This window comes from Crocodylus porosus, unplaced genomic scaffold, assembly GCF_001723895.1.
Source record: "Crocodylus porosus isolate Cpor-Errol unplaced genomic scaffold, CroPor_comp1, whole genome shotgun sequence".
NCBI lineage: Eukaryota > Metazoa > Chordata > Crocodylia > Crocodylidae > Crocodylus > Crocodylus porosus.
In genome coordinates this window covers 33,027,756-33,050,661 of record NW_017728918.1, presented here as the reverse complement: position 1 = coordinate 33,050,661, position 22,906 = coordinate 33,027,756, and the positions used below count along the sequence as shown (strand labels likewise).

Genomic DNA, 22,906 nt, shown 5'->3' with positions numbered 1-22,906 from the left:
TGCTGCTCAGGGAACAGCTGAATGTGCTTGCAGCAGCACAAATAGTAGCAGCACAAATCTGTGTCACTACTTTGTGCCTCAGTGGACTCCCCTGCACACATGCTCTGGTGAGGGACAAATTGTCCTGCTTCTGGCAAACTGACCTTCTCCCGCTGCTCTTAGCTCCCAGCATGCTCGAGCATCTTGAGCATAAATGAAACAGTAGAGATGCTCTGGCCAGTAGCCAGAACGTCTCCCTCGAGGAATGAGCTTCTGTTTTTTCTGGCATGCACTATTGTAGTATGTGCTGCACTGCTTTTTCTCTCTCTCTTTTGTTTTTGGGGTTTTTTGCTACCAGCCAATGCTGGTAGCAAATTTTGCCCCCGTGCTGCAAATCTGCACTGCAGAGTATGTTTTAACATTCCAGGTGTGCAGTTTGTGGTGCTGCAAAGATGTCTGTAGTGCCACAAACCACACGTGACTGCATGTTTGGATGCAGCCTAAATGGCCAGATATACAAAGGGCTATGCACTCATAAGTACTGTGATGCTTACTGCTGCCTTCCCTAACTTCCTAACAGACTCCAGGAGTGGAATTCAGACACTCAAGTTAGGTGCCTAAGAACAGGATTCACAATAGTCAGTTTGCTGAGGAGTGAGGCAGGGGGAGGAACATCCAATTTAGTCAATAGGAAATACTGGGGATAGTTTCTTTTAAAATCCTCATCTCTTAGACTAAAACACCTACATGATATTGGGTTTTGCACCCCCTTTCCTTTCCCCCACACTGAACTTAGATGCCTAAGGTGCACTTTCAGGTAAAGAAAACTCATGTACTCAGAGGAGAAGATAAAGATAAGGACAGTAGTGTTGTGCCTACCCCTATTATATAATAGTCTAGTGGTTAGAGCACCCAGGAAATGGTAGACCTGGGTTCTAGATTCTCTTCAACCTGTGCAGGTTCATAACTAGATATCCCACCTACAAGGAGGCTATGAAGGTAGATTGCACATACTCCACTCCTCTTATTGAAGCTGGTCTATTTTGAAAGGCTTATGTGGAAAGAATGAACAAGCAAGAGGGAGTATGACTCTGTAGTCCTGTGGGGCATTCTTCTGGGTTGGGGGACCCCTGGATTCTTATGCCTGTTTCTGAAATTGTTTTTACTTTTTATCCAATGACACTTTAGCACAAAATGAATAAGTAGCCCTAAGAGAAGGAGCTGGAACCCAGGACTGCCTCCCTGCAAAGGGGCACTCTCATCAGTAGGCTCTAGTGTCATGCACTTTCTTCCTTACTATCTCCCCAAAATCTTGCAATCCTGTTTGACCATTGGCCAAGCTTCAACAGGAGGGCCTGTGGCTTTGTGGATCAAGTGATCTATCCAGGAAGTGGGTGCTGTGGAGAGACATGAATCCAGATCTCCCACTGGTGGGCTGAGTGATCTAACCATCAGAATAAGGTCAGCCCTCGGACCTTAAGACCTGACCAGGTCTTAAGAAAAAAAAGTAGGCTTGATTTCCCAAATGAATGACTAAGGTGTCTGAGTCAAGGAAGTGATTTGGGAATGTAATCCCCAATCTCCCATTCATACAGGTAAGACACCTAAATATGGGAGAGAGGCGGGATTTCAGATACAGGCCTTTCTTTCACTATTCAGGTTAGAGGTCCCTCTACTTAGTGTTTTAAATCTTGGATTCTCAGATACTTCGCTCTCCCAGTTCATTGCATAAGGTAACATAGGTGCCTAAATCAGGTTTGTGATTTACTGGGTACACCTACACATGCACTTAACTGCACACTAGATTAATTTGCTGTCTACATGTGTGACGCTATTAGACCACAGCAAACTAATTTTTGCCACCATAAGATAGTACTGTTGGGGACAGTACTTACTGTGAAGAAAATAACTGTGCCTAAGCACATGTGTAAATGTTAAACCAGGTGTAAATTATGCCCAGTCAGCCCAGGCCAGATCTCTGCCTGCTGCCTAGCCACACGCTCTGCTCCTTGGGCACTACTGTGCCCCATACAGTCACATCCGCTGCCTGAAGCCACTACCCAGAGTCCAGGGCTGACATGCCAAGCCTGCTGCCAGGCCAGGCTGCTCCGCACCAGTTCAAACTACTGTGGTCCAGGGCTCTCATGTAAACACTGCACCTGGGAGCAGTTAACTCCAGTGTAAACTGTGCCAGAGTTTATCATGTCACCTTAATGGCATGTGTAGATGCATCCACTAGGTATGAGGTTGATACAACTATAATGGTCATTCTTACAAAATGTATTCCATTTTTGAGAGACATTAGCATTTCTAGCAATATTATCTATGTTAAATGTATTATTCAGACACATAGCATCCATCAAAAAAAGACACTTTTTAAATTTTTCAAAGTGTACATGGTTATTTGCTTTCCATTGTACAGAACAACTAAGGGCATGCCCTTGGCCACTCCTGAGAGTATTTGTGTCTTTAAAAACCTGAAAATATGCTGGTGAAAATACTCTAGGGTCAGGACCTTGGTCTTTGGTGTATTCAAAGGTAGCTAGTGGAGATGACCCTAGAATATCTTTTCAAGAATATTTCTGGATTTGGAGCATGCATATGGGCATCGGTGGGTAGGGCACTCTGAGGAATGACCAGGGCAGAGATAAATGTCACTGTAGGGTGACATGCCATCAGTGTGTATGAGTGGGCATGGGTGGGTATGAGTATGGATACTAAGATACATATTGGCAAGAGGGTAGAAAATGAAGCTGGAGAAGTAAAATTAATACCAATATGCTCAAATTCTCAAATGAATCTCAAGCCACCTCTAATTTAGCATCCACAATACATTATAGGACATGATAAATTTTAATACTGAACAATCTGATTTGTAACTGCAATCATATTATGGTCTGGGTGCTTACAGTAAACCTTCAAATGAGAACTTTAAGGTTGAAGGGGAGAAGATCCTTATGTGACTATCTGCTTTATCTCATACAATCAGGTCACTACACATCTCATTGTTATGCCCATTATTGTAGACACAAAATTAGAGGCTGCGTTTGAAAATTTGGTGCTCAATATTAATTGATGAGAGCAAATATTTTCTGAAGAACTCTGTGTACATATGAGATTAGTTCTCGAGTTGGTCTGACTTTGGCTACTGACATTTATGCAGCAGATAATTCAAGATGAGGCTTATATTGCTGGTTTGTAGGGTTACATTTCTTTGGAAAAGGTTCTTGAACTATTTTTTTATCATTTTGCAACTGTGCCGATTTCAATGCAATTATTTTTACTGTGGCAGAAGTAATGGAAGCATATTCAAACACTTCTGGATTGTATTTTTCTATGTCAGGGAGCAAACAAGGCACATTAGACATACAGAAAGAAAAAAGGGTTCTCTTTGGAATACAGCACAAAAGAGTAGTCATTGCCACTATGAATGTGAATGTTTTTGTGATTTTTCCTTTGCTGAAGTCAACCATTTTGGCAATCATTACATTTAAATATTCATCCTTAAAATATATCACAAGTAATGATAGAAGTCAAGAGTTTGACATCAAATATCATAAGAATAGATATTCTGTGAAATGCAGGGTGCTGTCAATACCCATTGACTTCAGAAGAATCTGAGACTGCACAATATCTTGCAAGATTAATCCTTTAGCAGTTGGTCATCCATTAGGGTTTTTTTCTTTTTCTTGAGGTGCTAAGTATCTAGCCTGTGTTAATTTTAATGAAGTTGCAGATGATAAGGATTTAACACACTGCTGCTTTCATACAATACTGAATATCAGCAATTTGTACAAGTAGTTACTTCTCATACTGACAGAAAGTGAAGACCATATTCTACCTTAATTTACTGTCCGTTACATATTTCCCAACTTATGTAAAGAAATATGATTGAAGTCTAAACCAGGCCATGCATTTTTATATCACTTTACTTTTTGTTAATATTAAAAGCCTTAACTTTGATAGTCTTAGTAACTTGCTCCACTAAGTCTGTGATTTTAAATTGAAAGCGGTTTTCCTTACGAAAGTTAAGGAGATCAGAGTATTACTTTTAAATTATTATCAAGTCTGACTCTCCTGTGATTCTCCATTTCGTGCCAATGATTTATTGACAGTAAATATCACCAGCAACACTTTTACCGTTTTTCCAAGGCTGTTCCACATCAAAACATATATGAGGTCCCTTGAACATCCCTTAAGAATGTGCAGTGTGAAGAACTCAACTTTCTTCAAGTATGCAATGACCCAAAATAATCCTTTGCCCTGTTGTCTGAGAGTGTGCAGTGTGCAGTTTGAGATATGAAAACTAACAGTAGAAGACTCAAAATACTAGAAACTAAACTAAACATATGATCATTATGTTGATACAGCTCTATCAGCCAAAGCCCTGATCCTGCAAGCAGTTTCGTATCTCATTAACTTTATGAATGCATATGTGATGGCTCAAGGATTTTTTTTATATTTTATTCTATTTATTGGTCCAAAGAAATCCAAAAACATGTGGGGAGTTTCCTCCACCCTGGTGAATTTCAGCTCAGTCCATACATGAATACCATTCAGTTGGGCCTATAAGAAGTTCACATACACAAATCTTCATAAGGATTGCATCCTTATAACACTTTACTTATCAGAAGGAAACAAGTACTGGGTGTTATCAAAACAAGCCAATATCTTGCCAATTCACATGTATATTATTTTATGCTCTTTGGGTGTGTCTACACGAGACACAACATTGCTGTAGTGGTGAGCTATGGCAATGTAGCTCACTGGTACTGTACAGTAGCAATGAGCTACTCAGCAGTAAGGTCTGAAACAACCTGAATACCGCCAGGACTGAGCAAGACTAACTGTGCAGTGGGGCACACGTGTAGGCACATGCTTTGGGTGGGAGGACTGCTTCATATTTTTTTAATTTCATGTTAAAAAATGTTAATGCTGCTCATATAGCTACTGATATGTTATTTCTACGCATACAGTTTCCTTACATATGACTATAAAAATATTTTGACACAAATGTCAACAATGATAAGAAGAGCCCTAAGTACACGTTCATGGAATGGTTAAACTTGATACTGATTTGGCTAGGATATAACTGTTCAAAATCTATGGGTCAGATCCTGCTCATATTTCTTTTGAACAAGGGAAGGCAGCACAGACACCTATACAGACTGCTGGAGTGGGACTTCCAAAAATAGATGCTACTGGCTTAGCATTTCTCTCATTGAAGTCAAGGGGCTTTTTAGAAGAGAACATACTGAGGTTGGTAAATGGAAAGCACTTTGGAAAAATTACACCCTTGGTACTTGCTCTCCATAAGCACAAGTTGTGCGGAGACAAAGTGCTACAAACTGTACTGGATATAAGATTTGGCTGTTAGGGAATGTTAGGGAAATGACAATTTCAATGAACAGTGGATGAAAAATTTTACCATTTTTATTCCTTCCCTCATTTTCAAACTATCCAGAAAACGAGTCAAGGCTGTCACCAAAAAGAGGTTTTCTTGAAAAGCACAAATGAGAAATTTTCCAATGTATTTTTCTGTTTTCTGATCGCTCCTGTGGACCCTAGATGGGCTTAACATGAGCTGTGAACCAGGTCTCTGACTCTCTGGATATGGAAGGCATACTGCCTACCATATGTGAAGGTACAGCAGTTGCTGTTTCTCTAGCATGAATTCCCTCTGCAAGCAAAAGGCCTGGCGCACACTGTGCTGTCTATCCATACTCTTTGCCATAGCAGTACATAACAAAGTTAGCCCTTTGAGAGTGTAACTGATGTTACGGTTGCATATAACCTTACCAGAAGAAAATGCAAAGCTGTCTACACAGGTCACCCTTTGGCAACAATTTTGGAAAATATATTTAACCATGGCTTTCATTTTTCTTATAATTGGTGGCATGTGTCATAGATATAGCAGTGCAGATAATATTTTCTAAACTTGTAAATGACAAATTATATAGGAAATAAAAGCAAAATGTGTAAAAGAGAATAGTGTATTTCTTATATTTCTTTTGACCAATTGTACATAAAAAGTGGCTGAATTTAGGGCTTCATAAAACTGTTACCTGAGTTCTGAGTTTAATCATATCAGCTTCCATCTGGGAATTGGATTCATTTAGTTCCTTGATTTCTTCGTCTAACTGCTTAATTTCTTCATCATTTTCTATACCTATGCAATATAAAAATAAAAGAGACGTTAAAAATGTAAGCTATAAATCTAAGTTCAGTCATCAAGTCATTTCACATTTGAAATTAAACTTAGTAAAGTAAACATTCAAAACCCTAAGACTCATCAAACTTTCCACTTGAAGTTAAACCTATATATTTCCCACTATGTCTCCAGCTCTTTTAACATCCGCAGTAATTTTCTAATGGGAATGATGGAAATAACTGAGGGTGAGATAAAAACATAATGTATCCCTTAAATGCACTGATTTGAACTCTGTGTTGCCAGAAACACATCTCCTGTAATTAATCCTCTTGCACTATCAAATTTTTTTCTATAAAAAATATTAGCTCTGTGAACTATGGAGTCATTTTGCAGAAAGAAAAATTTTCTGACTAGGCAATATTATTATGTCATAACTGTTCCCAAATCATTTGTTTATACATTGAGGGGGAAGGAGAATTTTATAATACAGTAACATTGAACACTGGGGCACCCTGCAGTTAGGGCTGATGCTCTCACTAACTCTGTGGTTCAGTAATGTCATTAATAAATGACTACAGTAAAACTTTCAAAAGTACCAAGCGACTCATAAGTCTAAATTCCAACTTCAGAAATGACTTAAGTATTTAGGGGACATGTATTTACAGTCATTTAGGTTCATAAGGATGCAGATAGACACTTTTTAAAGTCACCTAAGTAGTTATCTATTGGGGCTATGCAGGGGGCAAGTACAGACGTGAAAGAAATGGTAAATAAACTTCCCTAGTAAGTGCCTTTACTGATCCAACCCTTGAATCTGACAAACTTCCCACGGTTTGTCATAGTGGTAACTCTTATAAAATAAATCATGAAACTATTTTGAGCCAGAGGTCTGGGGCAGGTTATGATGAAGGCAGGTTATGTTGCCCTTAGCAAAGATGGCCACTGCTACCCTTTGGGAATGAGAATGAATCCTAATTGCTCTCAGGAAAGATGCTATACTGGCCTTTAGAAGAGAGTGGCACTATGAGGACTGCGTGAACATACGGGCATAAAAAGGACAGGAATGAGTAATGTGGATGTAGTGGACAGCAATGGGGTATATGTGCAGAAGGCAGCAAAACAGAAGAGGAAGAATCAAAGCTGAATGAGCAAGGCAAAAAAAGAAAAATCGTGGAAGATTGAGGGGAAAGGAAAGGCAAAAGCATGAGGAAGGTATCATACCCAGAAGCTAGGAAAAGAGCATGGAAGGTGGGTACATGTGGGGCAAAAGACTGGTCACAACAGTATGGATAGGTAAAAGCAGGATAATGATAGGGTAAAAAGGCCTAGAATGGCAGTGCCCGTATGCCAGGAGTTACGAGAGGGCAAGTGGAATCCCCTGCCTAACTTCTTCCAACATTTCTGCTTCTGATTTAGGGTTGATTTTTGAACTATATAAACTGTAAGAGACCAGCTCCCTACAACTTCACAGAGAAGAACACTGAGAAACTTATTTTTTACATGTCTCAGTTTTTAAAACACATCCATACTTTTAGGGAGGTCTGGTCATGATTTCTCAATGCTCAGTTTCTCAATGCTCAATGCTCAGTTCTGCTACCGCTGCCTTCCTCACCCTTCTGCCTCCCACAGTAACCAAAGCTGATGGAACACCCCAGTTTATCCCAGTTGAGGATTTGTCCTGAGATGTTAAGAAGTAGAAGACAATTTTCAGTCTGCTATAGTATACTAATATAATGCACTATAATAGAACTACACTGAATGGCTTAAGAAATTGCATCAATTGCGCTTAAGTTTAAACAAAAGGACTTTAGTAGGACACATCAATCAGCATTTTGTGATTAGGGCAAAAATAAGTTCTAATACATTGGATATTTCCTGTTCTATTTAACATTTCTTTTCTCGATAACAGTGAACAACAAATAGAAGGGTTTCCAAAAGGAGACACACCTGCAAAAGCTGAACGAATCCCTCCAAAAGATAAACAGACTTACATACAAACAAGTGGTTTGTATATATTTTGTGCGTACTGACTCATGGTCCTCATAACAGTTTTTCTTGTGAGGTAGATGGGTATTTTGCCTGCCAATAGATTCTTTGAACTGTAAAGTATGCTTTTATGCAATCTATGCATGTAAGTAGGAACCCTAGTGACTTTACATCTATACCAAATTACTTCCACATTTTTACAGGTCCCTCCCAAAACCCAGGGGATTCTCTTGGCTTCTAAAGAATTCTAATGAATCTCACATTTTACCTAATTGTAGGCTCCTTTGAAGTGCCTGGTAGTAGCCATTATTCCTTAAACAATAGGGGCTGAACTGGACTTTTGTTGGAGTCAGACAAAGCGCTACATAATTTCAACCCCAACCTGCATGTTTGTTTTCTCAGTGCAGAAGGCCCAAGTATGGATTGCTACCGATTCTAAATATTTTACATTATAATCATGCCAAAGGTTAAATCAAAGCCTGTTTGCATTAAGTGCCATAAAAATATAATAAATGATAGTCCCTGTCCCAGTGAGCTCGCAGTCTGAAATGCAAAACATACAGGTGGAAGAGTGGGGATGGGGAAAATGGTAACAAAAATAATAGAATGAGCACAATTCTTAATTAGCTGGAAGCAGTGATCATAACTCCCCATAAGCCTAGACAAGTGATTCTCAACCTATTTGCTATAGTGCGCCACACTTGCAGCTCTCAATGTGTTACGTGTGTTGCACCCACACAACTTATGGGCCACAGCAGTGTGTTGATGGGGCTGCATGTAGCCTGTGGGCTGCAGGTTAAAAACCACTTATCTAGACATATGAGAAGGCAGTTTTCTATAGGTCATTAAGGAAGTGATATACTTTAAAATGAAAGAGGATAAGGTTGCAGTTCTACGGATTTTGATGGGAGCTTATTTTACATGGAAGGGATGAGTTTTATGGCTGAGGAAAAATCCCTACTTTAAAGGTCCTTATTAAATAACATTCTGAACATGCACTAAGAAGTGCTTTCTCTTATACTGTCTATATGATGCTGAAGGTGCTTTTCATTTTATTCCAACATGGGGGTGGAAATACCATGACATAAGTTCATTACAATGCTTTGTCTTTTTATGTCTCGGAGGACAAAAGCAGAAAAATAGTTTCCTAGTCTCCCATAAGTCAAAGGCCATCACCCAGGAATGGGGAATGTTTGGGACCTCCAAAATGGCTGTAAGATTTCCTGATGATGAATAGCTTAAGTCCCTCTAGTCCAACTTTCACGAAGTACTATGCACACACAGCTCAGTGTAGTGCTAGTACTCAGTACCTCTGAAAGTAAGGTTTTTTTCCCTTTTGGACAAACCATTAAGACCCACTAATCACATTAGAGCATGATAAATGAACCAGAAAAGCACAGCATTTTAGTACGCTGTAATATTTAGTTTTGCAGATTTACGCTAGTATAAATCAGACCAAAATCTGACCCACTGTATTTCTAAATCAGGCTTCCCAACACGAAAGTCCGCTGCTTTCCTAACTGTAAGGAATCTGTTAAAAATACAAAAAAAGACCTACATACACAGAAAAGGCCCACAGAGCAATATCTATTTTATCTTCTAAAATAACAATATTTAAATGATAATGATTAAAATTTTACCGTTACTGGCCCGCTGCTTTATTGTTAGCATTTGTTCCCCAGACAGCTTTGCCTTCTTCATGGCTGAAGTGGCTCTGGGGCATCCCGATAGACTGTAAACAATAAAAAAAGAGTCTATTAATTGAAAGAGGTCATTAATGATAAATCTGTCAACTAAGACCAGCCCCAGCCTGAAAACAAAAGAGAGGAAGTTTGTCCACATTGTGTTTGGTTCTGAAAAAGAACAAGAATTTATTGTAAATGATCCCTTACTTTTTTACTTCCACCCTCACCTCTTTCCATTCATGCAGATTATATAAAAAACTAGGAAAAGGTAAAACATGAAAAAGTTCTAAACAATTCAGTCACCTAATGATGCAGTGCCCTTGTAAGAAATTAGCTTTTCTAAAGGATGACCACTTAAGTGTCCAAATTAAACAAAACACTATTGCCCCCACCCCCTCCAGTTTTATAAACACAAACATGGTCATTCTGTATTTCAAGGACAGGAGGGACAAGCTGGCTGTATCTTTAACACTTAGCTCATTTGAATGATAAGCATCTTTAAAATATGTTTGTTTTTATAAAGCTCTCATGTTCACATAAGTGAATTGTCTTCTTTTCAAATGGCTTTTTAAAATACATGATATATGTTGCATCAGACTGTTAGAAAAAGTGCATTTCCCAATAAATAGTGAAAATTATATACAATTTACATAAAACTAGATTTTACAGTATGTATTAGGCCTAGTTCCTCCAAAAGCTACATATTATTCTACATACTAAATCTACATACTATTTTGAGTGCAGTTTTATACATTACAGATGAGTACTTATCTAAACAGTTTTATGAAATGTGGAATTTTTGCTATGATTCAGAAAGTTAAGGAAAATGTAACAGTCCATTTAAAACATAGATTATTCGAAGGTCTGAAGCAATTATTTCTATTTCAGTTCATTATCTCTTAAATGTAGGACAAACTAGTTACCCAATTAAGCTATAAAGTCTTTGATTAATATCTAGTGTAAAGCAGACCTCCTGTACTATAAAGGCCGCCACAGAAATTCATTTAGCCAAAATATGATATACCTTATAGAACAACTTTCAGTCAATCAGTAATTTTTTACATTTGTAAATGTGTGCACAGAAAGCTGGATAGTGAGCAATAACTACTAAAGCAGAAACAATTGACTTTAGAAATGGTATCTCAACTATTACAAGTATATGGAATATCTGTATCTGTCACTATTAGCTCAGTGGTTTTATTTGCTCATTAATTAAATATTAGGCAAGATCTCAGCCAGTGTAAATCAACATAGCTACATAGCTATACTGTCTTCAACAGAACTCTGTCAACTTACAGCAGCTGACATTTAATTATTGGCAAAATTGCTAATATACAGAAATCTTACTACCTGATTTTTTCCTCTTTAAATTCTTATCCCACTAACATAAATGGAGAGTTGCCATTGACTTCACTGAGGCCACTATTTCATCATGTATCTTCAAAAAAGTCCCTAAAGGATCAAAAATGGGATGTTGCCATTGCTAGTCGTGGGATGTATATTAGAATGCTGAATTTGTGATGTGTATGGATGCAGACTCAGTTATCCATTGTCACTTAAGTTGCCCAAAAAGTTTAAATTGCTTTTCATATGGCTTTCTTCTAACTATAGAATACAGAAAAGCTTGTCATGAGAATGCATTCTTTCTGCTCCCTATAGTGATGAATGAAAACAATGGTCAGGATATCCTGTGCTTACCATTTTATATCTGAAATTAACTATGGGCAAAAAACTATCACCATCTCTAAAAATCATGTCTTTGATGCTTTTATTTTGAATAGAATGGGGAAAAAAAGGAAAATATATTCACCGTCATTTTGAGGTAAAGTATTATTTTCCCATTTCTATCAACCTTGAAAACCAAAGGAAATTTTGAAATGCTTCCAAGAAACTGTTCTATGTTGTTCAATACACACACATATTATAATATATAGTAATATAATACAGGCAGTTCTCGACTTACAACCTTTCAAGTTACAATGTTTCGCACCTACAACATTTATAAATTGCTACCCTGTTTCAATTTTATGACATCAGTTTCAACTTTACAACGCTTGATCCAATCCGATGCCATACCAGCGAACAAGTTTGCTGTGTTGCTCATCTCCCTGGAGAACATCTGTCCAAACTTCCTTGGACACTTCCTTTAAGAAAGCAGCCAAGACTCCTGAGAAGACTCAGAAAAACCTGCAGCCAAGACTCCTGAGAAGACTCCAGCCAAGAACCCTTCAAAAAGTCCAACCAAGAGCCTTTCAAAAAGTCCAGCAAAGTCACCTCAAAGAAGTCCTTCCAAGTCAATATGATAGCTATTTACAATATAAATACATTAATGTAGCTATATTACTCATCTATAATTGGTCAAGTACAAAATTCTGGGGTATTTTTAGTGAAAATAGGGTATCGGGCCTTGGTTCAGGAACCAATCCCCTATTTATAACCTTGTTTCTTATGAGAAAATTGGTTTCGAGTTACAATGTTTCGACTTAAGACGCAGTATTCAGGAACCAACCATGTCGTAAGTCCGAGGACTTATATACATACGGACATATAGAAGATATAACTTAGTGGACCTCTATAGTCTGTATGCTACATACATCCCATTGAATGTATGTACATTTAGTTCTCAGAGATGGAGTAGACTATTAAAATGTAAGTGCTGCACTAGGTCAACGAATGGTCCAACAAACCCTTCACACAACAAATAGGCCTGTCTCTGACAGTGGCAGTACTGGATGTTTTAGAGGGAGAGTACTGAATCAGATACATTTAGTGTGATCTACCCCCTGTTCCTTACCCTTGCTCTTACCCACCATTATTGGTTTAGAGATACCAGAGGAAACATTTTCAAACATTCTGTTCAATAACTATTAATGAAAATTTCATACATGAATTTGTCTAGACCCTTTTCCAACCTGGCTATGCTATCTGCCTCTACCACCTCTTGTGGCAATGAATTCTACAAGTGTAAGTAAAAAATGCTTTCTCTTCTTAGTTTTAAACCTGTCTCTACTAATTTCAGTGGGCACTCCCTGGTTCCAGTATTCTGGGACTTGGTGAACAGCAGTTCCCTGGGTCCGCACTCTTCATGATTTTATAGACCTCTATCATATCCCCCATCGCCTCTCTTCTAGTATAGCAACTACTCCAGGCCCCTTTTCATTTCGGTTGCCCTTCTCTGTACTTTTCCAATCCTATTACATCCTTTTTAAGAGATGTGGAGAGTAGAACTGTACTTATTTCCATATTTATGAAGTGAGTGCATCATGGATTTGTAAAATGGCATGATGATGGTCTCCATTTTGTTTTCTTAATGATACCCAGCATTTTACTGACTTTTTTGGTTGCCACTACACAGTAAGCTGACATTTTTAGAGATCTACAATGACTACAAGGTCTCTTTCCTGAATCATAGAATGTATTTCAATTGAAGTTATTTTTACCCAATGTGTATTACCTGGCACTTGTCCACAGTGAAGTTCATCTACCACTTTTTACTCACTAATCTGGGTGAGATTTCTCCACAGCTTCTCTTCTTCAGTTTGGGATTTGACTACCCAGAATAATTTGGTATCATCAACAAATTTGGAGATTTCTCTATACACACCCATGTGCAGGTCACTGATGAAAATGTTGAGCAAAATTAGGCCCAGCACAGATCCCTGCAGGACTACATTTCTCACCTCCCACCATCCTGAAAAGTGATCACTACCCTTTGTTTCCTATCTTTTAACCAGTTCTCAATCTATGAAAAAACCTTTCCTCCAATCCCCTGGCAGCACAGTTTGTTTAAAAGCCTTAGGAGAGGGGTCTTGTCAAAAGCTTTTTTAAGTCCAAATGTATCCCTCTTGTCCACATGCTTGTTAAAACCCTCCAAGCAATCTATTGGCAAGACAGGATTTCCCCTTACAAAAAACGTGCTGATTCTTCTCCAGCTGATCTCATATGTCCGTGTGACTGATTGTTTTATTCTTCATTAAAGATTCTACTGACTTGCCAGAATTAGAAGAGAGACTCACCAGTTCTCAAGATCACGTTTGGAAACCTTTTTGAAGGTGAGTGTTATTTTGGCAACATATCAGTCCTCTGGCAAAGAAGCCATTTTTAACAACAGTTTTTATAGAGCTCTCCACTATGCATAGATGAATTGTCTTCTTTCCAAAAGGCTTTTTAAAATATGTAATATCCTGGATCAGGCTGTTTGCTGGACTTTAGAAAAAGAACATTTCCTAGCAGAGAGTGAAAATTATATACACTTAATATAAAACAGTTCTGCAATTTCTCCTTTGAGTTCCTTCAGAACTCTCAGGTGAAGGTCATTTGGTCCTGGTGACTTCTGCTTATTACTTTATTGATTTGTTCTAAAACTTCTGTTGCCATTTCATTGTGCTCCAACTCTTCAGACCTATCTAGTAGGAAGGATTGATCTGGCATGGGAATTTCCCCAGTATATTCTGAGATAAAAACTGATGCAAAGAATTCATTCAGCTTCTCTGCTATGGCTTTATTGTCCCTGACTGAATCTTTTACACCTTGGTCATGGTTCCACTGATTCACTCAATGGCTTACGGCTTCTAATGTATTTTTTAAAAAGGTTTTCATGATTATCTTTAGCATCCTTTGCTAGATGAAAAATTCCTAATAATGTTTTAATTATTCACAGATCTGATTTAAATCCAGAGTCAAGATGAATACTGCAATTTACTTTCTCCTATATAATCTAATACCAATTTGAAACAGGTTTCCAAGGGATGTGGCATCTTCTCTCGCACACATTTTTAGCTAAAAGTTGATTTGTTACTAAATTATGTGCTTTATTTCAACCACAAGTTCTCAAGCTTGATGAAGTAATACATAGGTGAAGTTCTGGCCAGGTACAGACATTACACTTTTACCAGTATAAGTGACTGGAAATGGGTCTATATGCGTAACAAAACAGAAGTTCAGCATGCAAAACTGGTCTATAATCGTAACAGGGGAGAAGTTGGATACACATAGAACCTGATTGCTCCACCCCACCAACGGGTTCTGTTCACTACCTATCTTTTTTGAATGTCTATACTTAGCCTTTAAGTCCTGTGGTATGCTGGAGGTTAAACAAGATGACTGAAACTATACTTACTAACGTTACAATCTGTGAATTTCTATTGCTGACATTCAGTCATTAAAGATGCTGCTCTGAAAAGTCTGAATTATTACGTTCACAAAACTCTGAATTTTTATTAAGCACTGAGAAATTTGAATTTTTCCTTTTCCATCAAAAAAATTCAATTCAATTCAATACTTAAGTCTGTTCCTGAGATATTATACAATTATTAAAAAAAAATGCAATCAATATTATAAAATACTGTCAGCATTATCATGTAGCAGCATTGGGTAGCAGCAGACTTCTAAGCTGCTAGCGTGGTTTAGTAGCTGGGAGCCAGGACATAGTTCTGTTCCAAGATCTGCATTGACCTGCTCTATGACCTTGGATAAATCTATTTTTCTCTGGGGATTTTTTCCTTTTACCATGCATTTATCTCCTCTATAAGTAAACTGTTCAGAAAATACATTATCTCTTTTTTGTTCGTTTGTGCAGCACCTAGCACAGTGCTATAACTATGGAGGAAGTGAGTCTTGCAAAACAATGTAAAGACAAGAGAATGTAGTAGCTCAGTGGATTCTAACTATAAAATGATGCAAGATGTACAATTATATATGAGAGAAAGATATTATTGGCACAAAAGAGAAAATGGGGATAAGATTTTGTTCCATCTGGAATCTCACCCTACTAGGATCTCTCTCCTTTCGTGCTCAATCTGGAATGTTTTTTATCTTACATCTGGATCACAGTTGGCTGAAGGATCTGATTGTAAACTAGGTTAGGTGAATTAGTAGCTTTTACAGTATGCAATCAGAAAAGAAGAATGCAGAGAGACTAAGAAGGTTTTGTGCTGTTTAGCAAACCAAATGGTTTATGTTTTTTTGTCATAGATAAACAAAAGGGAGGAAGAAGAGCTATATAAGCTAAGGGATAAGGCAGGCACAGTAAGATAGAGATTCAAATGAGCTGTTACTAAATTTAGACTGGAAGTTTGAAGAAAGTTTCTAACCATCAGTACCAATGAGGTCCTGGAACAGCCTTACAAATAGCAGTAGTGGTGTCAAACAATCTGTTTTAAGATGGAGCTTGCTAAGTTTATATGAAGAAGCATATAACATTGTTTCCTGTGATTGCAGAGGTGTAACTATCAAGTTTTGTGTACTGGGCAAAATGTCCCCAAGTGAGGGGTGCTGAATGCCAGAGACCAGAGGGAGGGGGAGAGAAAGGAGATTAGTTTTATGTGCCCTGGGGACTCAAAGACCCTCACTGATCCTGACATGTTGGGGCTGCTCCTGCCCTGTCCCAGCACCTGGCTTTTACATGGCTATTCCTGACAGCAGGGAGGAGAAGTGTCATTCTGGCACCCCTTCTAATTCAGTGTCCAACACTTGTGCGCCTCTCATATCCCTAGTTATGCTACTGTGTGATATGGACTCACAAGGAACCTTCCCATCCAGTGCTTTAATGTTCTTATGTAGCCTAAATACGGAAGTGGCTAACCTATTCCTTCTGTATTTCAGGTCTCTTGGAGAAAAGACTCTTCTGGATCATCATTGCAGGGATGCCTGTGCTGCTGTACAAAAATCATCCTTTTTCAGGACAGAAACATTATCTTCTGAATTTGCAGTGCCATGATGTTGCATCAAGATGTCACCAGGTAACAAAAGGAGCTTGGTTTGGCAGACATGTTAAGGGATTGTTTGGACTTATTTTCAAATTATTTGCCCAGTTCAGAGGCAAGGAAGGCATTCTCACCAGGCTCCGCCCAATTAAATAACCCCCTCCCTAACCCCCTCTGTGTGCTGTTCCACAGAACCTGAATCTTTCTGCTAAAACAGTCATCAGTGAAATCGTTAAAGATACAGAGCAAGAGAGTATACCAGTTGTTTAAGGCATGGTCTGTTTCTAATATTACCTAGTTCCTGGTTTTAGCAAGGACTGGGACATTCTGGGATTTGGAGTTTGGGTTGATACTGGTAAGCATCATGGCAGGGAATGCTGGGAAAGGGAAGTGCTAACATATATCTCTAGCTCCTCACAACAGCAAGAGACAAGGAAGACACAGGAATGAAACCCAAAGACTAGACGAAAAATTGAAAATAGAGGGGATGAAAGTTCTGCAGACATTACCATCAAGCCAACAGAGAGAAACTGTGACCCAAACCACTGCCCAGGGGAAAAGCATTCTGATTTCTTTGCATAGTGAGGCTATAACCTGAGAAAAGAGGGCTTAATTGGCTTAGAGAGTAAGTCAAAGACAAATTTCCACAGGGGACAACCTGAGTTAAATTTGTCAGTTGGCTTCACTTTACCATGTGGGAAGGTGGTGTTAGGGAGAGTCATGAAGTAAGTGCCGTACCTGTGTCCTGTGCTGGCACCCACACAGAAACTACCAGCAGTCTGCTAGGATCCTCTGTCATGCTGATTTTTACATGGTCTTCTCTGCAGTTTAGAATAATATGCCATTATCATGAATAGAGCAGTTTACACTTATCTGATCATGAATGTTTCCTCTACATCTTTAATAAGCCAGAAAAATGACCCAGAATTGAATTTACTCAGACTATCATTGTGGTCCACTGTGGTCCTATCAATATGCTCAAAAGTCTCAACAGGCCAACACTGAAGTTTGGGTTGAGGCTATTTCCAATAAATGGGTGGAAACTGCTGGATGCTCTAAGCACCTGAAGGTGAAGACAGATAGTAACAGCCAGTTGGAAGAAGGCAATAACCAATAGAAGAAGTTTTAGAACAAATCAATAAATTCAATTAATAAGTCCCCAGGACCAGCTGGTTTTCACCCCACAGTTGTGAAGGAACAGCAGTGTGAAATTGCAGAACACTTGGCAATAGTATATAACCTATCTATACAAATTCTCTTTGTGTCAGACAACTGGGAGGTTTCTCATATAACACTCATCTTCTAAAAGGGCTCCAGAAGTGATCCTGAGAACCAGTGAGTTTCCTATCTATCTCTGTGGCAAGTAGATAGAATCTAAATAAAAGGAAAAAATCAGCAATACATGGGTACACTTGATCTACTGGAAATGTCAGTATACTTCCTGTAAAGGGAAATCCTGCCTCACCGGTCTATTGGAGTTCTTTAAGGGTGTTAACAAGCATGTGGACAAGGGGGATCCAATAGTTATAATACATATGGATTTTCAAAAAGGCTTTGACCAGGTTCATCACCACAGGCTAGTAAAAAATGGAAATTCTGTAGGACTGGAGGGAAGGTCCTTTCATGGATCAAAAGGAAACAAAAGGGATAGCTGAAAGGTCATTTTTCATGATGGAGGAAGGTCAACAGTGCAGTCCCACAGGGATATATGCTTGGGTAGTTTTGTTCAATATTTTCATAAAGGACCTGAAAAAGCGAGTGCACTGTGAATTTTAAAGTTTTAAAGCTGGGTGGTCAAATCCCAAGCTGAGAGAGAGGAGCTGCACAAAAGACCTTACAAAACTGATTGCCAGATCAACTTTCAAACTAGCAAGTGCAGAGTAATACACGTGGGGAAAAATACCTCAATTATAAATATACAGTGTTGGGCACTGAACTAGCCATTGTGACTCAGGAAAGAGATCTTGGATTGTAGATAGTTCTCTAAAATCACTAGCAAAATGTGCAGTGGCAACCAAAAAAGCTAATAAAAAAATAAGTATCATTAAAAAAGGAATTGAAAACAAAATAGAAAACATCCCTATATCACTAAATAAATCTATTACTCTGTGTGCAGAACAGAATGTAGTGGAATTAGAAAAAGTACAGAGGACAACAATGGGTAACATGATATGAAGTAGCTGGTGTCCCAGGGAAAACTAAAAAAACACTAGGACCCTTCAGTTTGGAAAGGAGGAGACTGAGGTGGGTTATGTGATAGACTTCTCCCAAATCATGAACAGTGTGGATGAAGTGAATAAGGAACTGTTATTCATGAAATCCCAGAATACGAGAACTTGGGAGCATCCACTGAAATGAAGCAGGTTTAAGACAAACAGAAGTACTTTTTAAAAATAGTGTATAGTTAACTTGTGGAACTCATTGCCACAGGAATTTGTGGAGGCAGATAGTACAACCAGTTCAAAAAGGGATTAGACAAATTCATGGAGGATAGGTCCGTTCAAAATAGCTATTCAAAATAACAGCTGATCATTATTATGATCATTTATTGATCATAAACCAATCATGGGTAAAGTCAGCAAGGGATTGACAGGGGATAGGTTATACTAAACATTTGCTGCTCATATACTCCTGTTAAGTGTCTACTAGTTGCCATAGTTCGAGATAGGATATGGTATTAGATCAATCATTGGCCTGACTCAATCTAGTTCTTCTTATGTTCTTACATGTATAAAGGTTAGAAATGTATTTCTAATGCAAGTGAACAGATGTTCACTTTTCATTCTGGAAATGCAGCCACATGCCTGCTGTGGCTCAGGCCAGAAACTAGGAGATGCTAGAGCATGCCTCGCTGCTCGGCTGAAGCGGACAGCTTGGGCCAAGGCTAGGCAACCCACTCTACAAGGGGGGAGGGGCGGGCACTGCAGGGGAGGTGCAAAGCATCCTGGGAAGCTGGGGGACTGTGAGTTAATTTGAATCTGGAGGTGATCTGTGACAGAAGTTCAATAAACCAATTTAACCTAACTCAGTTAAGTCTGATAGTACATCCATCCACATTTATCTTAAACCAATTTCACCTATTTTGAAAGTGGTTTATGTGCACTGAACTTCTGTTACATTACAGATTTGAACCAGATCAGTTTCTGATCACTTATACCAGTTTGTGTAATTTCTGTCTCTAGCCAGTGAGACTAAATACTGCAAGTACTGATGGGTGGAACAGAAAAGTGCGGACCCCTTGATCAACTTTTGGTTCAACTGGATGTGTCTACACATACATTTACACTGGATTAAAGTTATTGCAGAGTAAGTGGGAACAGGCCAGTGTCTATATATGCAAGCATTAAAGTGCATTAAAGTCCCAAGTCAGTCCCTGCACACAGTCTTACTGTAAGGTGTCTACACATGCGTTACTGCACAGTAACTAACTGCACAGTAATTTACACCTAAGTTGGTGTAAGTTGCCACATTTACTGCTCATTATGGGTGTACACATGTAGATGTGCGCCCATATTGCGCAGTGAGTTTGGTTATTGCACAGTAAATGTGTAGGCGCACCCACTGGGTATCTTTTTAAAGATAGACTATTCTGTACTGTCTTTTACTGCTCAGACCTGATGAAGACTGTCTTGTATTTGAAAGCCTGTCTAACTCTTCCCAGCTATGCAGTTGGTCCAAGAAAATATTGGAATTCTAAGGATCCTGAGGAATTCTTTCCTCTCACATAACTTCTGGACCATCCTGGCTACAATATCACTTTAACACCATCCTTTTAATATCAGTATTAACAATAATAATAATAACACTAACAGTAATAACATAAACAATGATGATGATGATGATAGTAATAATGACAATGATAATAATAATAAATGAATAGATACTATGCAGTAAAGTGAATCAGGACTTGCAGGAGTCTTTAATGTCCCTTCCATGTTAGACAGTCCCTATTCTCTGAGTATGCAAACACGTACATTTGGAGATCTTTCAAAAAGGCAGCAGCTGTTACACTTCAATTGTTATATGTGGCCTAGGCAGGAATAAGATAAATGATTCAAAAGGGCAAGGCAAACCACATAGACATGGCCTGCTTTTACTTGTCCTGATCCATTAGTAAACAAAACAAAACAGTAGTAAATTCTGTTTCAGTGGGCAAAGAGTTAAATCACTCCTCAACAATCACTTTTCAGAAAATGACTTTTCTGAAAACAACCCCAACAAAGAGAAACACATCACCAGATTACTAAGTGGTTCCAGTAGGTTAATACACATAATCTCACATCGGATGTAAGGCCTTTACAACTGACATCTGAGTCGCAGCTCTTCTGTTACAAGAGGGATTAGTGCGCAATCCTGTTTTCACTCATTTTTTTATGCTCTAATGCCTGATAAACCTTATGTTGATTTTTACAGAGGCATAAAGGTCTACAATTGTCTTATTCTAGTGTAGAATATTAGCATTTTTGTACTGGGAAAGTAAATAAGGTTACTTTGCCTGCTATTGCCATTCTTCATAGAAAAAAAAAATTGAACACTTTGCTTCACTGATAATAAATTTGTTCCTCCCAATCAGGTAAAGTTTGGGTAAGTGCACTCCTTACATGCTGTATTTCTCTAAATACAGTATAAACTCATAAATCTGGCATCCTTGGGACCCGGCACCTGCTGGAAATTTGAAAATGCCAGATTTTTGAAACCGGCTGTGAGGGAGGGAGGGAATGAGGCTGGGGCAGGGGGAGAGGCACGGCTGCAGGCAGGTGGTGTTGGCTGCTCCAGGGGCTGCAGCAGGGAGCAAAGTGGAGGGAACTGTCAGTGGATGTGGGGCAGGGAGGGGGCAGCTCTTGCTTCTACTCACACCCCAGGCGTGCTGCAGGCTGCGGGGCTGTGATGGGCTCTTCCCAGGGTGAGGAGTGTAGCAGTAAGAGCTGCACCCCTCCCACGCCACACCCACTGACAGCTCCCTCCGCAGCTGGCATTGACTGTTCCTGGAACCGCTGCAGCAGGTGCTGGAGTGAGTGGGGACAAGCTGCACCATGCCCCATGCTGTCCTGGGGCTCAGCTTGTCCCCATTCATCCCAGCCTCTGGTGCAGTGGTCCCAGGATCAGCCGACACCACTGCCTGCACCAAACAGAGCCCCAGGGAGTTTGGGGCATGGCACAGCCCAGCAGCTGCAGGCAGCTGGCGTTGGCCGCTCCCAGACCCGCTGCAGCAGGAAATGGGGTGAGTGTGGAAAACCTGTGCTATGTCCGGTGCCCCCTGAGGTTCCACGTGTTCCCACTCGCCCCAGTCCCTGCTGCAGCAGGAGCCGTGCCCCCTGCCCTGCACCCACTGACAGTTCCCTCCACTTTGCTCCCTGCTGCAGCCCCGGGAGCAGCCGCCACCACCTGCTTACAGTGCCAGATTTCTGAGAATTCCAGAATTTTGAACGCCAGATTTATGAGGTTACACTGTACTGTCAAGTGAGAATGAAACTAGTTGATTCAAGAAGCATATAACGTTTTAGCATGTGTTTACCTGGTGGTGGTGGCACGCTCCAGCTGAGAGCTTTGGCTAATCCAAATCAAGCGCACAGAGGTGCCTTGCATTTTTCACTGTGAAAGTCCAAGCATGTATATTAATGCTGTTGTCCTCTTCCTTTTTATGAAGGGAGAGAAAGAAGAGTTGAGGGAGGAAAAGTGACAATGTACGCCTCATTTCTGCGCACAAAGTAAGTTCCCCTGAAATGAGCTGCCTCAGTAAAATAGCACAGCTTGTTACCTATACCTAGTCATGCTAGTGGTTCTTGTTCCTGAAGACATCTCATCAGAAGAGGAAATATTAGATACTGAATCTGAGTGCAGGCACAAGGCACATTTACATTGGTGTAACAATATCTGTATAATAATGTACAGCATACGTGTCCAGAGCAGGAGGATGGTCACTCAGCACTTCCCAGACAGCTGCCTGTATTAGAAGCCATTACAGTGAACTAGATGGGGTGGCAAACAGAGCTATGGGCACGTACACCACTGTAACTTTTGATTTCTCAGGGTTGTCTTTACATTGAAGCTCAGTGACTTACACTAGGGTACTTCATGTGTCCACTCCACATGCTCACCAGTGCAAAAAGCAAGTTTTTGGGGAATATCTTCTATTGGACCAGCAACTACATGGTTGGGAAAGCTAAAGCTAAAGGTAAAACTTGTCTAACTTCTCTCCCAATGATATAATTGGACCAGTAAAAGATATCACCACAAAGGCTTTGCTTCTAGAGTAGTCCCTGGACCAGCATGACTACATACCAACCATATTACAAGGGGGTAAATAGCACCCTGTTCAAATTTGCTGATGACACTAAGATGTAGGGGGATGTGGGCACACTAGAAGGGAGGAATAGGCTGCAATCAGACCTAGACAGGTT

The 22,906-nt window shown here is 39.5% G+C and overlaps 1 protein-coding gene across 12 annotated transcripts in view; it reads right to left on the bottom strand.

Annotated features, from left to right (window-relative positions):
- Positions 1–22,906, bottom strand: part of MYT1L (myelin transcription factor 1 like) — a 485,235-nt gene that overhangs the window by 5,331 nt on the left and 456,998 nt on the right. For all 12 annotated transcript variants that reach the window (XM_019537449.1, XM_019537454.1, XM_019537450.1 and 9 more), the window contains 2 exons: positions 9,757–9,848; positions 6,045–6,148 (listed from right to left, as the gene is read on the bottom strand). In XM_019537449.1, the coding sequence (XP_019392994.1) occupies positions 6,045–6,148; positions 9,757–9,848 (196 nt within the window). The remainder of the gene's footprint in view (positions 1–6,044; positions 6,149–9,756; positions 9,849–22,906) is intronic.